This window comes from Cervus elaphus, chromosome X (genome assembly GCF_910594005.1).
Source record: "Cervus elaphus chromosome X, mCerEla1.1, whole genome shotgun sequence".
Classification (NCBI taxonomy): domain Eukaryota; kingdom Metazoa; phylum Chordata; class Mammalia; order Artiodactyla; family Cervidae; genus Cervus; species Cervus elaphus.
In genome coordinates, this window is record NC_057848.1 from 96,401,292 (window position 1) to 96,428,705 (window position 27,414).

Sequence of the window (27,414 nt, forward strand, 5' to 3'; positions counted from 1 at the left end):
CTTGGAAGGAAAGTTATGACCAACCTAGACAGCATATTAAAAAGCAGAGACATTACTTTGCCAACAAAGGTTCGTCTGGTCAAGGATATGGCTTTTCCAGTGGTCATGTATGGATGTGAGATTTGGACTGTGAAGAAAGCTGAGTACCGAAAAATTGATGCTTTTGAACTGTGGTGTTGCAGAAGACTCTTGAGTGTCCCTTGGACTGCAAAGAGATCCAACCAGTCCATCCTAAAAGAGATCGGTCCTGGGTGTTCATTGGAAGGACTGACGTTCAAGCTGAAACTCCAATACTTTGGCCACCAGATGCGGAAAGCTGACTTACTGGAAAAGACCCTGATGCTGGGAAAGATCGAGGGCAGGAGGAGAAGGGGATGGCAGAGGATGAGATGGTTAAATCGCATCACCAACTCGATGGAAATGGGTTTGGGTGGACTCCGGGAGTTGGTGATGGACAGGGAGTCCTGGAGTGCTGTGGTTCATGGGGTCGCAAAGAGTCGGACATGACTGAGTGACTGAACTGAACTGAAGGAATGTATATGTGTGTGTATGTATTTGTTGCTCTGTCATGTTCACTCTGCAACCCCATGGACTGTAGCATGCCAGCCTCCTCTGTCTATGGGATTCTCCAGGAAAGAATACTGGAGTGGGTAGCCATTCCCTTCTCCAGGGACCTTCCTAACCCAGGGATTGAACCTCGGACTCCCGCTTTGCAGGTGGATTCTTTACTGTCTGAGCCACCAGGGAAGCCCCGTGTATACTTTAAATATGTATGATTATATTTGTGAATCATTCCTCAATAAATTTGGAATGAATGAATGAATGTTTCTTTGCCCCTAAACTGTTCCTGTTACCTTTGTTATATGGTTTGAGTAAATATGACATTATTATTTCAAGAAAAGAAACTAAATCTATAGGGGTAGAATATTCCATTTCCACTCTTAGTTTTACAAATGAGAATGTATCCACAACATGAGACACAGAGAGAGACAGACAGACATGCACTTTTAACTTTGTGTTAATATAGCTATATTTTCTCATGATCCCAAATTTTATAGCATATTATTTACCTCTTCCTCTTTTATACTTTTGAATTTAAATACTGACTCCGTCACTTACTACCTTAGGAAATTTACTTAATTGGTCTATCCTTCCGTTTTCTCACTAACTAATAATGGACTCACAGGCTAATAATAATGTGAGTTATATGATGTAGAGATATTGTGAGGGTTGAATGAGTTAATACAGACCAAGCACTTACCTGTGTAGGCATACTGCACTAAGGAATTAAGTGCATTAGGATCGATTCCTTCCATCTTGACCTCTTCTTGTTTGGCTTCAAGCACATCATTAGTAAACATTGCAGCAAAATAATCAGACACTGCACTAAGAACCAACCTAGAAAGAGAAATGTTTCATAGGAACTTCAAACAGTCCATAATATCACTGAAAAGCATGAAATACAGTCAGTAAATGTGTAATACTGATAAGTATGCTTTCTGCATACATCTTTTATATTTCAGTAAAGTATAGTGAAATTAGAAAAGTAAATTGTTGATTTTCTTTAGACAATTTGTGCTGTTTTTCTTCACTAATTTCTCTAATGTTTAGCTCTTTTAAATATCACAGGGTGACATGGATCATAGGGGCTAGTGCATTTTTAATATAATGACATAAAAATCTATTTTCCTGAAAGCTCCAATTTATAATCAATGGACTGATCCTTTCTCATTCATACTTGCTATACTTAGTATACTTACCGATGAGCAGGAATCCGGAGGTGTCCAGCAATGAGTAACACATCACACAATTGTTTCTCTTTCAAGTAGTTCTCCATTTTTTGAAGAGTTTTTTGTGCATGGTTTACCGCATGGAACTGCTCCTCAGATCTGCTAACACTCATGTCTTCAGCATGCTGTGTAGCCAATCTGAAAGGGGGATAAGTGTGAGAATATGGTTTGTTTCTCCTAGTGAGTGTGCAAATATCCAGTGGAAATTTAGACACTTCTGCTTCTAAAATAAATAGATTGAATTAAAGTAAACAATATTTGCCCACCAATCCTAAATATTTTGCTATTATTGCTCCCTAACCTCCATTAAATTGAAGTGTCATGGTTAGTATTTATATCTGGAATGTAACAATGGATGTAACTATGTATGTTTCAGCTGCAGACCTCATGTTAATTTTATATGCACAAACATAAATTTCAAAATACAAACCACTTTTAAAATTTTTTATTGACATCACAATTAAATCATTAGGTATGATATGGTAGAATTGTAGGCATAACCTGGATTTTTTTTTTCAAATTTGTTATGTTCTGAAGCCTCTCCATGAAGTATTCATTGCACATCAGAAATATTGCCTGGAGAATCTCAAGCCTGAGAGTTGCACAACAGTTTACAATTGTTTCCCATCAAGAAAATAAACCTATTTCAACTTTTATAGTTTCTGCTTTACTGAGATATAATTGACACAATACATTAAGTTTTAGATGCTCAATGTGATAATGATATTCATATATATTGTGAAATGATTACCATGATAAGGTTTCATGCATGCTCAGTCACTCAGTCATGTCTGATTCTTTGAGACCCTGTGGATTGTGGCCTGCTAGGCTCCTCTGTCCATGGGATTTTCAAGGCAAGTATACTGGAGTGGGTAGCCATTTCCTCCTCCAGCTGATCTTCCTGACCCAGGGATGGAACCTGCATTTGCTGTGTCTCCTGCATTGGCAGGTGGATTCTTTACCACTGAGCCACCTGTAAAAAGGACCGCTTTTACAGATATAGAATATTCAAGATATTTTTTTCTTTCAACACTTTATTTAGAGTAAGCCCTTCATATCCATGGGTTGAACCCATCCACAGATTTCTGTATCTGTGGTGGGTCCTGGAATCAATTCCCCATGGATACTGAGGGACAAATGTATATCATACCACTGCCTTCTGTCTTGCAAGGTTTCTTCTCAGAAAATTGTTGATAATTTTATTGATAATCCCTTGTATGTACTGACTCACTTCTTTCTTGCTGCTTTCTAGACAACTCTGTCTTTTACAATTTCATTACAGTGTGTCTGGGTCTCTTTGGTTTATCCTACATAAAGTTCATTTAGCTACTTGTATTTCAAATCTATATCTCTCCTCAAATTTTGGGAATTCACTACCATTATTTCTTCTTTTTAAGTATATAAGTAGGAGCACAATAAATATTTATTAATTGACTGGTTACAACTTTATATTTTCACAAATCATGATCATAGAAGAGATGAATTGATGCTAATGATCTTGATGAATTTCAAGAATTTAGAAAACATTTTGACACTGAAATTTTTAAATATGCAAAAAAGTTTAAGGGAAAGAAAAAAAGTATAACATCCCCCAAGATCTGCCAACTTTTAACTGTTACCACAAATACTTTATCTGCTTTACTGAATCATTTGAAAGTAAGTTTTGACAATGTGACACTTCATCCCTGAATATATAAGCATTCATTTCCTAGTGAAAGAGTCAATTCCTAGGTAGGTTGATAAGAAGTCCAGGGTACCTGAGGAGGAGAAAGGGGTACAGTGCTCTCAAGGAGGAGAAAAGGACAAACAATTTTTTCTACACTGCTTTGCCTTAGTCACATAAGATATTATTTTCTCTCAGTTCATGAGCTAATGATTACACAACAAAACAACTCATCTTAAACTATATCACAACAATGTATTCTGCTCAAGGACATGTTTTTCCTTCTTAAGAACATTCTGACAAATCCTGTTATCTTAAAATTATATTGTGGGAGTGGGTCCGGTAAGACCTTTCTGTTGTTAGCTTTAATCTTGATAATTTAAGATGTATGTTGTGGGAGTGGGTCTGGTAAAAGTATATAAGGCACTAGTGACTGGGGGCACTTTCCATCCCCCTTCTGATATCTATGTCAGAAGATTTCTCTATCCCTTTCTATACTTTAATAAAACTCTGCTACACAAAAGTTCTTGAGTGATCAAGCCTGGTCCCTGGTCACAAAGCTAAATCTTCTTCGGAGATCACAATTCCAACATCGTTCACTGTAAGCTATCACTAGGAATAAGGATATTCTACATCTTAAGGTGTGCAACACTAGAGATGAATAGCTCAGTAAAATCTAATATGATAGATTTGTATGGAATAATTGCCCCTATAGTTCTAATATGCCTTTTAAAACTTTTTTTCTTTTCTTAGTATATTTAAATTACAACTTCTCACTCTGTGGTGCATCTCTTAGTGCATCAGTAGAGATACAGAATGTCAAGCTGCCTCACTGCTGCTGATGCTAAGATGATTACTTGTTTAAGATGGTAACTGCCAGATCTTTGTTTTCTTAATGTAATTTTTTTTTCTTTTTGTAAATGAACAATATATGGGATGATACTGTAAGACTTTTTAAACACCTTTCCATTCAAGTGTTCATTAATAACATATGTCTAAGACCTTATTAAGTGTTCTAAGAAGCTTCTCTGCCCCTTTTCTCTCTTTTCTCCTGGGATTTTAGTTCTGAATATACTGTTCTGTTTGATGATAGTTCTTAATTCTCTAAGGTTCCATTCACAGTTTTCACTTTTTTCTTTGTGTTTTTGAGATTTGATAAGTTCATATCAATTCAGTTCATTTCAGTTGCTCAGTCATGTCTGACTCTTTGTGACACAATTGACTGCAGCATGCCAGGCTTCCCTGTCCATTACCAACTCCAGGAACTTTCTCAAAACTCATATCCATCGAGTGTGTGATGCCATCCAACAATCTCATCCTCTGTCATCACCTTCTCCTCCTGCCTTCAATCTTTCCCTGCATCAGGGTCTTTTCCAATGAGTCGGTTCTTCACATTAGGTGGCCAAAAGTATTGGAGTTGCAGCTTCAGCATCAGTCCTTCCAATGAATGTTCAGGACTGATTTCCTTCAGGATTGACTGGCTTGATCCCTTGCAGTCCAAGGGACTCTCAAGAGTCTTCTCCAACACCAGAGTTCAAAAGCCTCAGTTCTTTGGTGCTCAGCTTTCTTTATTGTCCAACTCTCACATCCATACATGACTACTGGAAAAACCATAGCTTTAACTAGATGGATCTTTGTCAGCAAAGTAATGTTTTTACCTTTTAATATGCTGTCTAGGTTGGTCATAGCTTTTCTTCCAAAGAGAAGGTGTCTTTTAATTTTATGTCTGCAGTCACCATCTATAATGATTTTAGAGCCCAAGAAAATGAAGTCTCTCACTGTCTCCATTGTTTCACCATCTATTTGCCAGGAAGTAATGGGACCGAATGCCATGATCTTAGTTTTTTGAAGGTTGCATTTTAAGCCAGCCTTTTCACTCTCTTTTTATACTTTCATCAAGAAGCTCTTCAGTTCCTCTTCCCTTTCTGCCATAAGGGTGGTCTCATCTGCATATCTGAGGTTATTGATATTTCTCCTGGCAACCTTGATTCCAGCTTGTGCTTCATCCAGCCCAGCATTTTGCATGATGTACTCTGAATATAAGTTAAATAAGGAGGGTGACAGTATACAGCCTTGACAAACTTCTTTCCAATTTGGAAGCATTCTGCTGTTCCATGTCCAGTTCTAACTGTTGCTCCTTGACCTGCATATAGATTTCTCAGAAGGCAGGTCAAACGGTCTCGTATTCCAATCACTTGAAGAATTTTCCACAATTTGTTGTGATCTACACAGTCAAAAGATTTGGCATAGTCAATAAAGCAGAACTAGATGTTTTTCTGAAACTCTCTTGCTTTTCCTAGGATCCAATGGATGTTGGCAATTTGATTTCTGGTTCCTCTGCCTTTGCTAAATCCAACTTGAACATCTGGAAGTTCCTGGTTCATGTACTGTTGAAGCCTGGCTTGGGAAATTTTGAGCATTACTTAACTAGCGTGTGAGATGGGTGCCATTGTGTGGTAATTTGAACATTATTTGGTATTGCCTTTCTTTGGGACTGGAATGAAAATTGACCTTTTCCAGTCCTGTGACCACTGCTGAGTTTTCCAAATTTGCTGGCATATTGAGCTCAGCACTTTAACAACAGCATCTTTCAGGATTCAAAATAGCTCAACTGGAGTTCCATCACCTCCAGTAGCTTTGTTTGTAGTGATGCTCTCTAAGGCCCACTTGACTTCAGACCCCATGATGTCTGGCTCTAGGTGAGTAACCACACCACTATGGCTATCTGGGTCATGAAGATCTTTTTTGTGTAATTCTTCTGTGTATTCTAACCACATTTTACTAACATATTTTGCTTTTGTTAGGTCCATACCATTTCTGTCCTTTATTGTGCCTATCTTTACATAAAATATTCCCTTGGTATCTTTGATTATCTTAAAGTGATCTCTAGTCTTTCCCATTCTATTGTTTTCCCCTATGTCTTTGCATTGATCACTCAGGAAGCTTTTCTTATCTTTCCATGCTATTCTTTGGAACTCTGCATTCAGATGGATGTATCTTTCCTTTTCTCCTTTACCTTTAGCTTCTCTTCTTTTCTCAGCTTTTTGAAAGACCTCTTCAGACAACCACTGCAGACAACCATTTTGCCTTTCTTCTTCTTGGAGGTGTTCTTGATCACTGCCTCATGCACAATGTTATGAACCTCTGCCCATATTTCTAGGTACTCTGTCTATCAGATCTAATTCCTTGAATCTATTTATCACTTCCACTGTATAATTGTAAGGACTCACAAGTTCATATAACTTGTTAATTTAACTTGCCTTATAATCACAAGTTCATATAACTTTTCATCAAATTCACAGATCTTTTTCCTGTAAGTTAAAGTCTGTTATTGAAATTCTCTTGTAAATTCTTCAATTCAGTATTGTATTTTTCACATCCAGAATTTCTGTGTTTTTTTTTTTTTTTTTGGTAATTTCTATCTCTTTCTTGATATCCTTATTTTGTTCATGTATTGCTTTTCTGACTTCTTTTAATTCCTTTCCTGTGTTTTCCTTTAGCTCTTTGAAGATACTTAAGAAAGTTGTTTAAGTTATTTGTCTAGAAATGTTAAAATATGTGGCTCTTTAAGGTCAGTTTATGGATATTTATTTTGCTCCTTTTGAATGAGCCATGTTTCCACGTTTCTTTGCATGTCTTATGATCTTTTGTTAAAACTGGGTATTTGGAAAAACAGCCACTTTTCCTAATCTTTGCATGATGGTTCAGTGTGGGGGAAGTCTTTCACTAATCTGCCCAGCATGAAGGTTGAGGTCTTTTCAGGCCCTTTTTGAAAATGCATCTCTGTAGACTTGCATATGTGCATTTTAATACCAATCTCACATATACACACTTGTTTATGCATGTCTTAATTTCTCTAAGTCTCACCTCTGCTTCTTTGTTGGGCCTTAAATATTCTACTGTATCCCTTTGCCTATAATCTCTTGCCCCCAAGTTTCCATGGGTCTATAGTCTTTCTACATTTTTCACGTGCTGTGATACCTGCCACTACTTTCTGTGACTTCTAACCTGGGATTCAAACCACCCTGCTATTCTCATCTGAGCACTGAGTTAGGCAATACTGAAATCAGTTTGCTTCATATCCTGTAGATAGACCAGAAAGAAGCAAAAAATGTTCACTCATTTCTTATAACTTGAGGGAGAAATGAAGAAATAAGTTGCCTACATCCAGTTGTGCTGTGCCACCCTGGTACAAGAGCAAGCAAAAATTCCATGAAATTTCCTATTGATTTCAATATGACTTTTTCTTGATTTGCTTGACTTCTGTATATCCTTGATTTCCTTCCAAAGCTCCCAAAAAGCCTTTTAAATCAAACTGTGATTGCTTACTTGATATTTATATAGAGGACAAGGGTTCTGGAGATTCTTAACTCACCATTGCACTGACATCACAGAAGCTTTCAGTTCAGTTCAGTTCAGTCGCTCAGTCGTGTCTGACTCTTTGCGACCTCATGAATTGCAGCATGCCAGGCCTCCCTGTCTATCACCAACTCCCAGAGTTTACTCAAACTCATGTCCATCGAGTCGGTGATGCCATCCAGCCATCTCATCCTCCATCATCCCCTTCTCCTCCTGCCCACAATCCCTCCCAGCATCAGGGTCTTTTCCAATGAGTCAACTCTTCGCATGAGGTGGCCAAAGTACTGGAGTTTCAGCTTCAGCATCAGTCCTTCCAATGAACACCCAGGACTGAGCTCCTTTAGGATGGACCTGTTGGATCTCCTTGCAGTCCAAGGGACTCTCAAGAGTCTTCTCCAACACCATAGTCCAAAAGCATCAATTTTTCGGTGATCAGCTTTCTTCACAGTCCAATTCTCTCATCCATACATGACCACCGGAAAAACCATAGCCTTGACCATATGGACCTTTGTTGGCAAAGTAATGTCTCTGCCTTTTAATATGCTATCTAGGTTGGTCATAACTTTCCTTTCAAGGAGTAAGTGTCTTTTAATTTCATGGCTGCAGTCACCATCTGCAGTGATTTTGGAGCCCCCCCCCAAAAAAAAAAAAAATAAATAAAGTCTGACACTGTTTCCACTGTTTCCCCATCTATTTCCCATGAGGTAATGGGACCAGATACCATGATCTTAGTTTTCTGAATGTTAAGCTTTAAGCCAACTTTTTCACTCTCCTCTTTCACTTTCATCAAGAGGCTTTTTAGTTCCTCTTCACTTTCTGCTTTACACTATAATTTTTATTTAATTTTAAGAATACTTGAAGTTCCTATTTTCTGATTAGCAGTAAAACAAGTATTAAAAAAACCACAAATCTTTGAGATTATTGCTGCAAAACTCTTTTGTAAAATACTACTTTAAGAAAAAATGAAAAGTGGTATTTTAAAAAATGGTGAGGGTATGATTAATTTTGGAGGCTACTTTGGAAGGCTGTTTGGAAATATAAGCTTTAAACAATGAAAGTATACTTTGTAAAGCCATTCTTGGCAAGCTTCTGAGTTTGAAGTTGAAAATCTGAATGTAGTTATTTTATATTATGTGTCTTTTACCATAGTTCAAATGCTGCAATAACACAACAAGGAAATTCCCTGGTGGTTCAGTGGTTAGGATTTTGACTTACAATGCAAGGGGTATGGGTTCAATCCCTGATTAGGGAAGTAAGATCCCTCATGCCTTACAGCCAAGAAACCAGAACATAAAACAAGAACAAAATTGCAACAAATTCAGTAAAAGCTTTAAAAATGATTCATATTTTAAAAAAGGTAAAAAAAAAGAACCAGGTGGTGATAACAGAGTGCATAAATTAATATTTAAGCATTTCTCAAGTAGCTTCATACTTTTTGTTTTTCTTTTGTAAGTCCTACTTTTCAAGTGAGCCAGGAAGATTAAATGGAAACTTAGCCTTCTTATAATGGTGTTGCCTTAGCTCCTAAAATGTCTTCTAATGGTGTTGCCTTAGTTCCTAAAACCCATTATAGAAAAGGTAATTTTCAATTAATTTCTATATTTTTCTGTATATGATGATGCTTGTATGTATTAAGAACTGTTCTCTTATATTCAGGGGGACAACTTTATTGCTTAAATAAAATTTTTGTACTGACTTTTTTAGAGAGCTGTTAAAGCTTCATCCATGTGCTTTTCCTGGCAAATAAAAGGCATTCAGTAAGTGTCTAATGAAGGTATTACTTTTTTACGCACATTTTAAATGCTATTGTAGCTTGAACTTTCTAGTGATAAAGAACTCACCCGCCAATGCAGAAGACACAAGAGACACAGGTTCAGTCCCTGGGTCAGAAAGATCCCCTGGAGGAGGGCTTGGCAACCCACTCCAGTATTCTTGCCTGGAAAATCCCATGGACAGAGGAGCCTAGGAGGCTACAGTCCATAGGATCATAAAGAGTCTGACACACCTGAAGTGACTGAGCACAAACACAGCTTGAACTTTACTACATTTGGAGTCTTGGAAGTGGACAAATTAAATCTCAAGAGCAAATCACAAACTTAAAACTTCTTCTTTCTAAGATAGCTATGCACATAATATAAACTTGTAGTCATGCAGATATTATGATTGTGAGTGACATAAGTTAAGCAGCATTTTAAATCTATAGTAAGTATTAGATTTTTATCTGAAGAAATAATGCATTCTTTTGTGTCAAGTCAAATAAGTCTTTTAATATATTGGGTTGGCCAAATAATTCATTCAGGCTTTTATACAATATTATGGGAAAACCTGAACAAATTTTTGGTGAGTCTAATATCATATGTGATCATATTTTAAGATATTATCTGTTGTAAATTATTGAAATTGTTATTTGTAAAGAAATATTATATATAGATAATAACAGAAACTAAAATATTTCCATTCAATCCAAAGCATTTGCCATCTCTGAAGGCTTATCACTTGTTAATATTTCAGACAATATATTTCAAAATTTTGTTATTTAATTATTATAAATGATGATGCATCAAAGTTGAAATCACTTTCTTCTGAGATTTTAAAATTTATTTGCAAAAACAAAACAAAAAATTATTTGCTCTTGGATTTCTAATTTTCAGAATTATGAGAAAGTACACTTATATTGTTTAAATAACCAAGTCTGTGGTATTTCATTATGGCAGTCCTAGAAAACTAAAGTAAGCCATATATAAAATTGAATATGATAAGGTCAGGTTCTTTTTGCCATTAGCTTATAAACATTTGCTGAAAGAAACTACATGCACTTAACAATAATAAATGACAAAATCACAAGTGATGTCAAAAACTTATTAAATATTAATTACATCAATTGCATTTTAAAAATTAATAAAACTTTAGAGGAAACAGTGTAGTGTAGTCATTAAGAACTTAGACCTTTTACTCAGATAAAGTCTTAATTTCCATTCCAACACTTAATTAATTACTTTAAGAAATTTACCAATCTTCCCTAATACTCAGTTCCTCTTATCTGTAAAATAGTGCCAACCTCAAAGATTTTTTTTTAAATAATGCAACAGGAAGTATTCATTAAATATTATCTATCATAGTCACCAAAAGCACCAGCACTGACACTACAATCATAATAATCTGATCATAATAATCACCATCTAGTACTACAATCATCAGTGAAAGCAGCAGAAAAGAAAAAAATAGGATAGCTTTAGAAGGATACAGTAAGAATATAGGTGAGCTTAGCCTTGAAGGATGGACATGGCCTGGCTGAGCAGAAAAGAATGAGAAAGACGTTTTAGGAATGGAGAACAAGGTGAATAAAAGTTTGAAAGTGTTATACTGCTGTTATTTTGCCCAACTAAACTTCTCATAACATGTTGGAAGGAATGTAGAAGTAGCAAAGTAAAATGTAGACTAAGAATAGAAGTTAAACACCAGTAAAACCATGGGGCATTTACAAAACCTGGTAACGGGCAATGAATACTGAGAAAAGAGAAATCTGCACTTGGGAACTGAGTCATTGGGAAGAAGTTGCTCAGAGTTAGTCTGAAGGGCAGTTCTAGACTTCACCTGACAGTGACTTGACAAAGAAAATGAAAATAGCTAGCATTTGGTTGCAGTGAGACCCTTTTTGAAGGTCTTCCCTGAGTGAAGTAATGGCAGTTCTGAGCCAGATGCCTGGTAGTAGAAAAGTGCACAGCATGTTCAGCACTAGCATTTGACTACCTTCATTGGGATATACAGATTACATATGAAACAAAAGTGAAAGCAATAATTAATATTCACTGATTTTTATTTTTTTCTTCATGTATTTTTATTAGTTGGAGGCTAATTACTTTATAATATTGTAGTGGTTTTTGTCATACATTGACATGAATCAGCCATGGATTTACATGTATTCCCCATCCCGATCCCCCCTCCCACCTCCCTCTCCAATGTATTTATTTTTAATTGGAGGATAATCCCTTTATATATTGGGCTGGTTTCTGCCATACATCAACATGAATCAGCCATAAGTATACATATGTCCCCTCCCTCTTGAACCTCTCTCCCACCCACCCACCACTCTAGAAAATGTCAAGGAGCACCAACTTTGTGCTCCCTAAGTAACACAGCAAATTCCCACCAGCTATCTATTTTACATATGGTAAAGTATATGTTTCAACGCTACTCTCTATTCATGCTACCCTCTTCTTCTCCTACTACGTTCACAAGTCAGTTCTCTGTCTGCATCTCCATTGTTGCCCTGCAAATAATTTCATCAGTACAATCTTTCTAGGTTCCATATATATGTTAATATATTATATTTGTTTTTCTATTTCTGATTTACTTCATTCTTTATAATAGGCACTAGGTTCATCTGCCTCATTATAACTGACTCAAATACATTAATTTTTATGGTTGAGTAATATTCTACTACATATATGTACTACCACTTCTTTCAATGAACATCTAGGTTGCTTATATATCTTAGCTATTGTCAATAATGCTGAAATGAACATTTGAGTACATGTATCTTTTTAAATTACGGTTTCCTCAGGATATATGCCCAGTAGTGAGATTGTTGGATCATATGGTAGTTTTATTCCTAGTTTTTTTTTTTTAAGGAATCTCCATACTGTTCTTCATAGTGGCTCTTTTAATTTATATCACCACCAACAGTGCAAGAGGGTTCCCTTTTCTCCACATCCTTTCCAGCATTTATTGTTGGTAGATTTTTTTTTATGAAGGCCATTCTGACCAGTTTGAGGTGATACCTCATTATAGTTTTGATTTACATGTCTCTTGGAGAAGGAAATGGCAATCCACTCTAGTACTCTTGCCTGGAAAATCCCATGGACAGAGGAGCCTGGTGGGTTACAGTCCATAGGGTCACAAAGAGTCAGACACTTTCTTTGGGCTTCCCTGGTGGCCCATACAGTAAAGCATCTGTCTGCAATGCTGGAGACCCGGGTTCGATCCCTGGGTCGGGAAGATCCCCTGGAGAAGGAAATGGCAACCCACTCCAGTACTCTTGCCTGGAAAATCCCATGGACAGAGGAGCCTGGTAGACTACAGTCTGTGGGGTCGCAAAGAGTCGGACATGACTGAGCGACTTTACTTACTTACTAACAATGAGCAATGTTGAGTACCTCTTCTTAGCTATTTGTATGTCTTCTTCAGAGAAATGTCTGTTAAGGTTTTCTGACTACTTTTTGTTGTGCTGTTTGCTTTTCTGGTATTGAGATGCATGGGCTGCTTGTATATTTTGAAGATCAATCCTATGTTGGTTGATTTATTTGCTATTATTTTCTCCCATTCTAAGTATTGTATTTCATTTTATTTATATTTTACTATGTTATGCCAAAGTTTCTAAGTTGGATTAGGTCTCATTTGTTTATTTTTGTTTTTATTTCCATTAATCAAGGAGGTGGGTCATAGAGGATCTTGCTCTGATTTATGTCAAGGAGTGTGGTATGTTTTCCTCTAAGAGGTTTATAGTTTTTGACCTTATGTTTATGTTTTTAATCCATTTAGAGTTTATTTTTGTGTATGGTACTAGGAGGTGCTCTAGTTTCATTCTTTTGCATGTATCTGTCCAGTTTTCCCAGCACCACTTGCTAAAGAGGCTGTCTTTTCTCCATTGTATATTCTTGCCTCTTTTGTCAAAAGTAAGGTGGCCATAGTGTGTGGGTTTATCTCTGGGCTTTCTGTATTGTTCCATTGGTCTATATTTCTGTTTTTGTGCCAGTACCACACTGTCTTGATTACTGTAGTATAGTCTGAAGTCAGGAAGGTTGAATCCTCTAGCACCTTTTTTTCTTTCTCAAGATTACTTTGGCTGTTTGGTATCTTTTTTTTCCTGAAACAATGTGATTTTTTTCTGCTCTATTTCTATGAAAAATACCATTCATAGTTTGATATGGATTGCATTGAATCTGTAGATTGCTTTGAGTAGTGTAGTCATTTTTACAATATTGATTCTTCCAATTTAAGAACATGGTATATCTCTTAATCTGTTTGTGTCATCTTTGATTTCTTTCACTGTTGTGTTATAGTTTTGTGCATAAAGGTTATTAGTCTCTTTAGATAAGTTTATTCCCAGATATTTTATTATTTTTGCTGCAATGGTGAATGTTGTTGTTTCCCTAATTTCTCTTTCTGATTTTTCATTGTTAGTATATGGGAATTCAAGGAATTTCTAATTTTATATCATGCAACTGTACTATATTCATTGATTAGCTCTATTAGTTTTCTGGAGGCATCTTTAGAGTTTTCTATGTATAGTGTCATGTCATCTGCAAAGAATGAATTTTATTTATTCTTTTCTCATCTCAATTCATTCTATTACTTTTTTCTTCTCTGATTGCTGTGGTTAGGAGTTCTGAAACTATGTTGAATATTATTGGTGAGAGTGGGCACCCTTATCTTGTCTGATCTTAGAGGAAATGGTTTCACTTTTTCACCATTAAGAATAATGTTTGCTGTGGGTTTGTTTATATATGCCCTTAATTATGTTGAGGTATGTTCCTTCTACCTGGAGGAAGGCATGACAACTCACTCCAGTATTCTTGTCTGGAGAATTCTCATGGACAGAGGAATCTGGCTGACTACAGTCCATGGGGTCACAGAACGTTGGACATAACTGAGCAACTAAGCACAGCACAGTAGATGTTCTTTCTATGCCTACTTTCCGGAGATTCTTTATCATAAGTGGGTGTTGAATTTTCTCAAAAGCTTTCTCTGCATCTATAGAGATAATTATATGGTTTTTGTCTTTCAGTTAGTTACTATGGTATATCACATTGATTGACTTGCATACATTGAAGAATCCTTGCACACTGGGATAAAGCTCAGTTAATCATAATGTGTAATAAATTTAATGTGTTATTGGGTTCTGTTTACTAGAATTTTGTTGAAGACTTTTTGTATCCATGTTCATCAGTGATACTGGCCTGTGATTTTCTCTTTTTGTGGCACCTTTGTTTGGTTTTGATATCAGGGTGATGGTGGCCTTGTTGAATGAGTTTGGGAGCTTTCATTCCTCTGCAACTTTCTGGAATAGCTTTAGCAGGATATGTAGGGGTTAGCTCTTGTCTAAACTTTTGGTAGATTTTGTCTATGAAGCCATCTGGCTCTGGAATTTGTTGGAAACCTTTTTGATTTCCATGCTTGTGATTAGTTTCCTTATGTTTTCTATTTCTTCCTGGTTCAGTTTTGGAAAGTTATATTTTTCTAAGAATTTGCCAATTTTACCCCAGGTTGTCCATTTTATTGGCATGTAGTTGCTTGCAGTAATCTCTTATCAACCTTTGTATTTCTGCATTGTGTGTTGCACCTTTTCCCTTTTCATATTTAATTATACTGATTCACTGTTTGTTTATTTGTTTTTTTCTTGATGAGTCTGGTTAACTGTTTGCCAACTTTGTTTATCTTCTCAAAGAACAAGTTTTTATTCATCTTTGCTATTGTCTCCATTTCTTTTTCATTTATTTCTGCTTTGATTTATATATATTTTTTTCATTCTATTATCTTTGGGGTTTCTCTGTTCTTTTTCTTGTTGCTTTAGGTGTAGAGTTAAGTTGTTTATTTGATGTTTCTCTTCCTTCTTTAGGTAGGCTTGTATGGCTATAAACTTCCTTCTTAGAACTGCTTTTACTGCATCCTATAGGTTTTCAGTTGCCCTGTTTTCCTTGTTATTTGCTTCTAGGTATTTTGTATTTCCTTTTTAAAATTTTTAATGACCTTTTTGTTATTCAGAAGTGTATTTTTTATCCTGAATGTGCATGTGCTTTTTATAGTAACTTCACTGTGATTGATATCTAATACTATAGCATTGTCATCAGAAAGGATGGTCGAAATTATTTCAATTTTTTTAAATTTACCAAGGCTTTATTTGTGACTCAAGATGTAATCTATCTTAGAGAATGTTCCATATGCACTTGAGAAAACCTGAAATCTACTCTTTCTGGATGAAATGCCCTGTAGATATCAATTAGGTCTAACTGGGCCAATGTATTGTTTCTAGCTTTTGTTTCCTGATTAATTTTCAGTCTGGATCATTTGTCCATTGTTGTGAGTTGGGTGTTAAATTCCCCCACTATCATGTGTTACTGTCAACTTTTCCTTTAATTGTTGTTAGCATTTGTCTTACGTATTGAGTTACTTCTATGTTGGGTGCATATAGATTTAAAATTGCTATATCTTCTTGGATTGACCCTTTAATCATTATGTTGTGTCCTTCCTTGTCTCTTTAATGGTCTTTATTTTAAAGTCTGTTTTTATTTTCAGATATGGGTACTGCTATTCCTGCTTTCTTATGCTTTTCATTTGCATGGAATATCTTTTTTTCAGCTCCTCAATTTCAGTCTGTACATGTCCTTAGGTATGAGGTGGGTCTCTTGTGGACAGCACATTCTTGCTTTTGTATTCATTCAAGTAATCTGTGTTTTTTGGTTGGAACATTTAAATCATTTACATTTAAGGTAATTATTGATATGCATGATCCTATTACCACTTCCTTTATTATTTGGGGTTTGTTTTTGTAGGTCTTTTCTTTTTCTTTTGTGTCCTGCCTAGAGAAGTTCCTTTAGTATTTGTTTCAAAGCTGATTTGGTGGTGTTGAATTCTCTTCACTTTTGCTTGTCTGTAAAGCTTTTGATTTCTCCTTCGAATCTGAATGAGATCCTTGCTGGATAGAGTAGTCTTCTTTGTAGCTTTTTTCCCCTTTTATCACTTTAAGTACATTTCACCCCTCCCTTCTTGCCTGCAGAGTTTATCTTGAGAGCTCAGCCAGTAGCATTATGGGGATTCAATGGTAACTATATGGGTATATTATTTGTTGCTTTAGCTTTGCTGCTTTTAATATTTGTTCTTTGTGCTTAATTTTCATTATTTTGATTAATATGTCTCTTCCTGGACTTGGATGAATATTTCCTTTCCCATGTTAGAGAAGTTTTTGAATATAATCTCTTCAAATATTTTCTCACTCTTTCTTTTTCTCTTATTCTTCTAGGACCCCTATAATTTGAATGTTGATACACTTAATTTTATCCCAGAAGTCTCTGAGATTTCCCCTGTTCCCCTGTTTCTTTTTATTCTTTATTTCTTTATTCTACTCTTCTTCAGTTATTTCCACCATTCTATCCTCCAGCTCATTTACCTGTTCTGCCTCAGTTATTCTGCAATTGGTTCCCTCTAGTGTATTTTTAATCTCAGATATTGTGTTGTTCATTGTATTGTCAATACTTTACTCCTTCTAGGTCCTTGATAAACATTTCTTGTATCTTCTTAATCTGTGCCTCCAGTCTGTTTATCTGTGCATCCATCTTATTTCCAAGATTTTGGATCATCTTTACTATCATTACTCTGAGTTATTTTTCAGGTAGACTGCCTATTTTCTCTTCATTTGTTTGGTCTTGGGAGTTTTTATCATGTTCCTTCATCTGGTGCATATTTATCTTTCTTTTCATTTTATTTAATTTATGGTGTTTGGGATCTCTTTTCTGCAGGCTGGAAGGTCATTATCCCTCTTAATTTTGGAGTCTGCCCCCCTGTGACTGGGTTTGGATCAGTGCCTTGTGAAGGTTTCCTGGTTTAGGGGACTCATGCCTGTGTTCTGGTGGAAAGAACTGGATCTTGTTCCTCTGAAGGGAAGTGCCAGGCCCAATAGTGTGTTTTCTGGTATCTATGGGCTTGGTATGGCTTTGGGAAGCCTATGTACTCATGTGTGGTGCTGTGTTCCTGTTTTGCTGAAGGTCTGGTGTGAAATATCTGGCATGGGGCTTGCTGGCTATTGGCTGGGGTTTTGTCGTAGTGCTGAGATAGAGGACTTTGGGACATGTTTTGCCACTTAATGTTCCATCAGGTTGGAAGTTCTCTGGTGATCCAAAGTCCTGGATTTGGGTCTCCTACCTGGTGGAGATTCATGTCTGACTCCTTAGTGTAGCACCAAGACTCCACAGGCCATACAGTGCAGAAAACAAAGCCCAAGACTAATGGTGGAAATAACACTCAATATCCCAGAACACCCAAAGAAACTCACACCCTTACAAAGAAGAAGGGTGTGAGATAAAAAGGAAAAAATGGAGAAAAACAGGAATGAAAAAAGAAGAGAACATTCAAGCCAGTAGTCAAATGAATAACTGAAAATGAATACTAAAAAGTAGCCTAGCAAAAATAGAAAATTAAAAACATCGGGAAAATATAATAGTTATGAATAGTACTATAAAATAAGAAAATAACATAAAATGGAATTATTTAAAACTAAGGTGCTTTAAAAAAAAGTTTGTTTTAAAAATTAAAGGAATAATGAAGAAAAAAACATTATAACAATATGAAAAGGACAAAAAAGAAAAAAAAAAATGTAGAGAGTGTTAGCAGAAGAATGTCCTCATGATTTCTCTGTTGACCCCTCCACACAGTGAGCTCCAGTAAATCTGCCTACTCAGAAAATCCTCCAATATTTCTAGTAAGGTTTCCAAAGGTTTTTTGAGCAGTGTGGGATCAGTTTATACTCAAATCTGGCCTTAGTCCAGTTTGTACTTGCTTCCAAAGTCTATAATTGCCCCCAAAGTCCACAGTCTCAGGCTAATTGTAGGGATTTAATTCCTATATCTGTTGCTGCAGAAGTAATTTCCTCTTCTTTCCTTTGCCTACATAGTCCCTGGTGTTGTGCTTTGGCTTTGGCCCTGCCTCTGCCTGTAGGCTTCCCTCATGTGCCTGTTCTCTGCCCAGACATGAGGGGGCAAAAGTAGCAGCTTATTAGGGCTCACTGGCTCATTTTGGCTGGGGAGATAGGGGTATGGCAGACAGAGTTGGGGTGGACATTCACAAATTTAAAGGACAAGGAAAAAAAATATAAAATTGTGACTTGAACAGCAGCAGGATCAAGAAAAGCTAATGGTCTGTTTGGTGTATTTTCTTTTGGGAAAAGTTAGTTAACTGAAGAGAACCTAATTCTTCTTTCTTTCTTTCTTTTTCTTCCCCTTTTTTTTTTGGGGGGGGGGGGGTGTTACACTATGCTGGACAAAACCCTATGTGAAAGAGATCTATAAATGAAAATTATGAGCCATACATACAGTCTATACATAAATGACAGTCGCCTTGATGTCAAGATTGATGTGTTAAATTTCAGACTGATGAGAGACTTGCTTTTTGGAAGAAAAGCTGTGACCAATGTAGACAGTATATTATAAAGCAGAGACATTACTTTGCAAGAAAGGTCCATCTAGTCAAAGCTATGGTTTTTCCAGTAGTCATGTATGGATGTGAGAGTGGGACTATAAAGAAAGCTGAGTGTCAAAGAATTGATGATTTTGAGCTGTGGTGTTGGAGGAGACTCTTGAGAGTCCCTTAGACTGCAAGGAGATCCAAACAATCCATCCTAAAGGAAATTATTCTTAAATATTCATAGGAAGGATTGATGCTGAAGCTCCAATACTTTGGCCACCTGATGTGAAGAACTGACTCACTGCAAAAGACCCTGATGTTGGGAAAGATGAAGGCAGGAGGAGAAGGGGACAACAGAGGATGAGATGGTTGGATAGCATCATCAACTCAATGGACATGAGATGGAGTAAACTCTGTGAGTTGGTGATACACAGGGAGGCCTGGCATGCTGCAGTCCATGGGGTAGCAAAGTGTCAGACACGACTGAGGGACTGAACTGAACTGAAAGCTTTATATAGCAACTGCTATAGCTTTGGGTTTCCTAATGAGAACAACGGGTGAGACAAGGAAAGTATACAGTCTCCAAACCAGTTTTTAATATGGTATTAAAATGTTTGCCTATTTATTGTTTTAATATGGTTTTCTAAGGACTACTGATAGTATTTTTTTTTTACTATGCTAATATAATGGAGAAAAAAAAACCTGAAATATACGTCATAACCCATTCTCAACTCTCTGCCTTCCAGGCTTGACATTTAAAGGTATAGTATGTGTCATTCATATAGAGACATAAAGACAAAACATTGTGGAAAAGAGAATAATATCTGTCTTGTTGGAGGTTTTCAGAAATATGTGACCAGATCTACATGGACATTTGTAAGAACAAACAATTCTGGCACCAAGGAGTTTGTAACAACCAGCCACCTCTGCCCCTTTTAGTATATTAAAAAAAAAAAAAAAAAAAAAAAAAAAAAGAACTAATTGACCATCTTCTCAGTCGGCTGGCTTTCTGAATAAAATTGCTATTCTTTGCACCAAAACTTCACCTCTCAATTTATTAGCCTGTCATGAAGGAGCAGTAAAGACTTGGACTCAGTAACATTATTGTTCTTCATCTGCTTTATAAAATTCATAAAATTTGTGACTTATGTTAAATACACAGAGATCAACTTCCTGTGTTAATGATGTTGCAGTGTGCTCAGTCATATCCAACTCTTTGTGACTCCATGGAAATAACCTGCTAGGCTCCTTTGCCATGGAATTTTCCAGACAAGAATGCTGGAGTGGGCTGCCATTTTCTACTCCAGGGGATCTTCCTGACCCAGGGATCAAACCCATGTCTCTTGTGTGTTCTGCAATGCAGGCAGATTCTTTACCACTAGCACCACCTGGGAAGTCCTGTGTTAATGATAGAATTCTTTAACTATGGTTTATTTTTTTTAAATATAAAATATTTTATCATGAATGTTCCTAGACAAGTGAATGATGCCTAGAAAATATATTAATTTTACTTATAGGTATTCATAATTCTAAAGATTTTAATATTGTGTATGGATATATTTCCATTCAAAATAACAATTTTAATCTACTAACAAAAATGAACAATTATAGAATTCTGAATAAGTTATGAAATCTGGTATAAGCATTTGCAAGTAATGCTGCCAAATCACTAAGTATTGGTACATGTCGACTCAAATTTCCTTTTTCAATAAGTTATCATAATCAAGGCACATTTTCCACATTTCCCATAATATATTGAATCTCTGATGCCTATCAAGTGTTTCATTTAATATAAACAGAAAAACTATTAGAGATGAAAATAAAGCATATCAAAGTGTTTCCAATATGAAGAGTTATACTTGTTTCCTATACGTTTATAAGTCTGCCAGCAAGACATGTATATTTTTCCTTTTTGGTATCACCATGGAAGTCTATTTGGTATATATAAAAATACTCATTAGTGCCATTCTTTTCCAAGCTTTCTTGGTATAACCCTAATATTGTTTTACAAAAATTGTCTGGATATATATCTGGGCAGATACACACATCGCAGTCCTACTCACCTTAGTGAAAGTGTGCTACCAAGTATATGTCAAGTCCTAGATCTAGATTAAATGGAAAAATGAATACTCATATCTATATCCTAAATGAAAATTAGAGACTATAATAAAGATATATATGTGGAATATAAGACTAACATGTTGTATATCATCATATAAAGACAAAAGAATATATTTTTAAAAGATTTTCTCAGGAGAATGCTGGAAGCTAAAGTGTTACTACTTAGAGTACCATATATTCCAAATGCTATTTGATTTTTCTGTTGCTTTTCTTAGTTTTGACATAAAATGTAATGAAAGACAAATAATCCACAGGACAAAAATAAAGAAAACTATTGATAGTGAATTTTAATGATAATGATTATAGAAAAATGTTAGCTCTTTAATAATTGTTTTTCTTGTACTTGTGACCTCTTTCTCTTCATTCTAAAATATGATTAATTTCTATCAATTTTACATGTCTAAATTAAATATAATTAAATTAGTAATAGGGAGAGGTTGAGTATCATGCTAATATATTTACTCTGGGTAATGTTCAAATATCTTCTAAATGTCTTTACTCTTCTTCCAGCATAGTAAAATCAATATTAACTTGCTAATCAAGTGAAATATTTATTTACAAAAAGAGTTTTTCTTCTTTTAGATCCAAAAGAATTTTTGTAAAAATAACAACAAAAACATATTCGTAAGGCTGAAAAGGGAGCTGACAGAACTGACACTTGCTTTATGGGATACTTAAGTTTTTACATGGTAGGAGACAGTTTGAACAGCAATATATCTAAATTCATTTTAGTATGAACTCTGTGGTTTATCATTTTAGCTATGGTGCAAATTCCCATGTAAATATAAGACAGTCTTGTATTTTGGTTTTCACTTATCAGAAAAGGAAGACTTACATATTCTCATACATTGCCAGCATATTAGTAATCATAATAAGCCAGGCAACATGCTAGCTATTTTCTCATATATTAACTCATTTAATATTCACTATAAGTTAAAATTTATCTCTATTTTTCAGCAATGGAAATTCAAGCTCAGAAAGATTTTTTTAATGCCTAATATTATGTTGTTAGTAAATTAAGAGTTAAGCTTCACGCCAAACCAAGATCTGTCTGATCTTAAGGCTTATTTCTTTCTAGTATTCCACAATACCATTTAACATTAGACATTTTAGACATTGCACATTTAACTTACAGAACGTTGGAATCTTTGTATTATATTCCAAATAATGATGGGATGGAGAGGGAGGTGGGAGGAGGGATCGGGATGGGGGACACATGTAAAACCATGGCTGATTCATGCCAATGTATGGCAAAATCCACTACAATATTGTAAAATAATTAGCTTCCAACAAATAAAAATAAATGGAAAAAAGTGTACATGTATTCTGAAGAAAATCTCAAAAAAGATAAGATTGTTGAGACAGAAGTTCTCTAATTTTTGAACTACAATTTCAAAAAGCTTCTTAAATCACTCATTATATTGATAAAATGTGAGGATTGCAAATTAGTGACCTAGAAATTAGATTTTTAAAATCAATTTATTTTTATTGAAGGAAAATTGCTTTACAGAATTTTGCTGTTTTCTGCAAAATCTCAACATGAATCAGCCATAGCTGTACATATATCCCCTCCCTTTTGAACCTCCCTTCCATTTCCCTCCCCTTCCTACCCCTCTACGTTGATATAGAGCCCCTGTTTGAGTTTCTTGAGCCATACAGCAAATTCCCGTTGGCTGTCTATTTTACATATGGAAATATAAGCTTTCATGTTACTCTTTCCATACATCTCACCCTTTCCTCCCCTCTCCCCATGTCCATAAGCTTATTCTCTATGACTGTTTCTCCATTGTTGCCCTTTAAGTAAATTCTTCAATACCATTTTTCTAGATTCTGTATATATGTGTTGGAATACGGCATTTATCTTTCTCTTTCTGACTCATTTCACTCTGTATAATAGGTTCTAGTTTCATCCACCTCGTTAGAACAGACTCAAATGTGTTCCTTTTTATGGCTGAGCAATATTCCATTGTGATAATTACATTTTTAACTCAAGATATTTTAATATAAGAAGACAAGGTATCTGGGGAATGCTTGGCTTAGAAGTCATTTGAAAACTGCATTAGTTTCCTGACTGACCTACTAACTTCAGCATTTTAGAGTCTCAACTTTTAGACCTTGTTTCAAGAGGACTGGACTCTTGAAACTATGTCATTTATCGTACTCTAAAAAAAAAAAAAAAAAAAAAAAAAAATCTTACCTATGGATATTTTAGAAGGAAAAAAAAAAAAAAAAGCTATGTAGTTCTATACCAGAATTTGGCCTTCCCAGGTGGTGCCAGTGGTAAAGAAACCACTTACAAATACAGGAGACACAGGAGACATGGGTTCGATCCCTGGGTGGGGAAGATCCCCTGGAAGAGAACATGGCAATCCACTCCAGTATTCTTGTCTGGGGAGCCCCATGGACAGAGGAGCCTGGCGGACTACAGTACATAGGGTCACAAACAGTCAGACACGAGTGAAGCAACTTGGCATGCAAGCACGCATATACCAGATTTTAGAAGAGACACATGAAAGGAGGGAATGGTATTTATTTTTTAAAATAAATTTACATATTTATAATGAAGTGTTTTGATTTTGATTTATACTTTTTAAACTCTTGTACCAAATCTTTGATTTATGGTGTTCTTGGTAAACAGAAACTACAAGAAGAAACAAAAGCAGAATAACAGGTTTTATCTTAATCTAATTAAGCTGGATGGCTTTACTGTAATTTGTATATATGCTTTATCTGAATATTTAGGCCACATTCATTGTTCTTGGTTTTTTTTTCAGAGAGTGATGCTATCACCAAATCCAACGTAGAGCTGTTGATGACATAGTGACAGATGTATAAATGATGTACTGAAATAAGGATGCTCTATTTAAAGCAGCACAGTACAATCCTCTAAACTCATGTTTGGCATCCTCTGAGAATCACATAACAGTTTTGTTTGCTGAACCATGTTTCTGAACCATTCATAGGATCAAGTGAATCTGATTATATGTTTACTTCAGATGTTTAAAATACTCAGAACCTGTGAAAAAGTGATATCTTTCAGAGTGTAGTTATATGAACAGAATTAAAAAATAAAAGTAGAAAAAATTCTACTTGTGGCAGAAAAATTTCTGACAGAACATTATAAAGACTATTCAATTCTCAAAGCTTGATTAATCAAAAGTTGATTAACTAATATACCTTTAGGCTGAATGAAGAACCCGCTAATGCAGGAGATGTAAGAGAGGCAGGTTCAGTCTCTGGGTCAGGAAGATTGCCTGGAGAGGGGCATGGTGACCCACTCCAGTATTCTTGCCTGGAGAATCCCATGGACAGAGGAGCCTGTCACAAAGAGTCGGGCATGACTGAGTGAGTTTCACATGTGAGGTTCACATGATGAGATATTCAAATTTCTCTAACAGGTTTGGGAAGTTTTCCATCATCATTTTTATCAAATGGAATGCTAAAGGGTCAGTATATTCTGCATTCATGTTAACTATTGGGGCTTCCCGGGTGGCACTAACAGTAAAGAACCTGTTTGCCAATGCAGGAAATGCGAGTTGTATCCCTGGGTTGGGAAGATCCCCTGGAGGAGGACATGGCAACCCATTCCAGCATTCTTGTCAGGTGAATCCCATGCTATAGAAATAGTCCATAGGGTCACAAAGAGTCAGACAAGACTGAAGCAACTTAGCACATGCATTAATTATTTTAACTGTCCTGTCAAACATCTTAATTTGAACTTTGCTAATTCAGAATTTGTAATATTTCAAACAAATGGTAGACTAATTCTGTTGAAAAGAGTTTACCAAACCAAAGGGAAATATCTATCATTTAAAGAGAAGGCAGTCTTAAGATATATGAGAAACGATCATTTGCAAGCTAAAAATATAACTCATATAAACAGAGAAGAACAGTTTGGGTTTTGATGTACTTATTACAGATAATTCTTGAATACATATTGAATTCATAGTCCTAAGAGGATATATACAGTTAAAAAATGTATATCTTTTCAAAACAGATTCCGAATCCCATTGCTGTAGTATTTTACCACCTAAGATTAATTAGTGAAAATAAAATTTGAGTGAGCAGACTTTCCTACACAGAAAAAGCATTACGAATGATTCCTCTGCACCAAATGTTAAATGATTGGAAGATGTTACTTTCTCATTTCTTATGGGGAAAAAATACGTAAAATACTGATTCATTCAATTCAGCATATTTTATTTATCTTTTTGTAAATGTATTTATTTTAATTAGAGGCTAATTACTTTACAATATTGTAGTGGTTTTTGCCATATATTGACACGAATCAGCCATGGGTGTACATGTGTCCCCATCCTGAACCTCCTCCCACCTCCCTCCCCATCGCATCCCTCAGGGTCATCCCAGTGCACCAGCCCTAACTGCCCTGTCTCATGTATTGAACCTGGACTGGAGATTTATTTCACATATGGTAATATTCATGTTTCAATGCTATTCTCTCAAATCTTCCCACCCTTGCCTTCTCCCACAGAGTCCAAAAGTCTGTTCTTTACATCTGTGTCTCTTTTGTTGTCTTGCATATTGGGTCATCATTATCATCTTCCTAAATTCCATATATATGCATAATTTACTGTATTGGTGTTTTTTTCTTTCTGACTTACTTCACTCTGTATAATAGGCTCCAGTTTCATCCACCTCATTAAAACTGATTCAAATGCATTCTTTTTAATAGTTGAGTAATATTCCATTGTGTATATTACCACTACTTTCTTATTCATTCATCGACTGATGGACATCTAGGTTGCTTCCATGTCTTAGCTATTGTAAACAGTGCTGCAATGAACATTGGGGGTACATATGTCTCTTTCAATTCTGATTTCCTCGGTGTGTATGCCGAGCAGTGGGATTGCTGGGTCATATGGCAGTTCTATTTCCAGTTTTTAAGGAATCTCCACACTGTTCTCCATAGTGGCTGTACTAGTTTGCATTCCCACCAACAGTGTAAGGGTGTTCCCCTTTCTCTGCACCCTCTCCAGCATTTATTATTTGTAGACTTTTTGATAGCACATTTTATTGAGATCCTACCTATGTACAAGTGCTGATGAATCATGCACTATATAACATATGTGAATAGCCCACCACTTTCTTTATAACAAAGGTCCCCAACCTTTTTGGCACTAAGGATGAGTTTCTTGGAAGACATTTTTTTTCATGGAATAAGGGCAGCACGGTGTGTGTGGGGGGGTGCTGGTGGCAGGGAGGATGGCTCAGATGGTAATGCGAAGCAGCAGATGAAACTTTGCTCCATTGCCTGCTGCTCACCTCCTGCTGTGCAGCCCCAGTTCCCAACAGGCCATGGACCAGTACTGGTAAGCCATGCAGAGGCTAGGGATCCTTGCTTTAGAAGGTCTTATGATCTGAATCTCAAGAAAATATATTAAAGGCCTAGTGTTGTCATGCATGTCTACATACATCAAAACAAATATGAACCAAAAGGGAATACCGTTGCCTTGAAGTATCGATTATCTTGTCCCTTCTCCACACATATTTTGTATGCTTATACTATATTGCGATTTATTTTCCTCACTGAGTTTCAGTTAAACTGACTTTGAAATATTGAGAAGAAACTCAAGAGGAATAAGGTTAGATAAACGCTAAGCTTGGAATTGCCATGGCATCTTTGAAGAGACTTTAAACCAGAAGAAACTGTGCTAATATCTATAACATCTAGAAATATAAGCAGATTTAGACAAACTTTGATTGTCTTATTCTTCCTATTCATATAAAGGTTAGGAATAATTATGAGAATTTCGATTACTTATGTTAAGGCAATCTTTATATTCTGAAATGAATTCCACCTACAGTGTCAATATCAATAACAATCCTAGCTAACACCGAATAATCACTTCCTATATGACAAGTACTTCTCATAGCCCTTATAGTGTAACTCACTTCATCTTCTGGACAACTCTGTTAAACTAATTTCACTGATAAAGAAATAGGCTGTGCAGACTGGTAAGTAAACTGCTTGTCATAAAGCTGTTAAACAACACAGTCAGAACTTGAATCCAGATAGTCTCTCCATAGAGAGTCAGAGTCTTAACTACTAAATAAATCTCTCTTTATAAAGCATCTTTTCTCATTTGTCTGTTTCTTGGTTAATTTCAGAGATTAAATACAGACTAATAATGACTAACCATATAATAAAATTTTATCAAGATATGGATAATTGTAACAGCTGTAATAGGTCAGATTTCTTCAGGCATCTAAGAAATTGGGAGGTTTCCCAAAAGAGACAGTTTGTGAGTCCAATTTTCTTACATACATATTTGATATAATAGCTGC

The 27,414-nt window shown here is 35.8% G+C and overlaps 1 protein-coding gene across 2 annotated transcripts in view; it reads right to left on the minus strand.

Moving 5' to 3' along the window:
* Window positions 1-27,414, minus strand: part of KLHL4 (kelch like family member 4) — a 127,242-nt gene that overhangs the window by 51,336 nt on the left and 48,492 nt on the right. For both annotated transcript variants that reach the window (XM_043895594.1, XM_043895592.1), the window contains exons 2-3: window positions 1,761-1,928; window positions 1,262-1,398 (exon numbers count right to left, since the gene is read on the minus strand). In XM_043895594.1, the coding sequence (XP_043751529.1) occupies window positions 1,262-1,398; window positions 1,761-1,928 (305 nt within the window). The remainder of the gene's footprint in view (window positions 1-1,261; window positions 1,399-1,760; window positions 1,929-27,414) is intronic.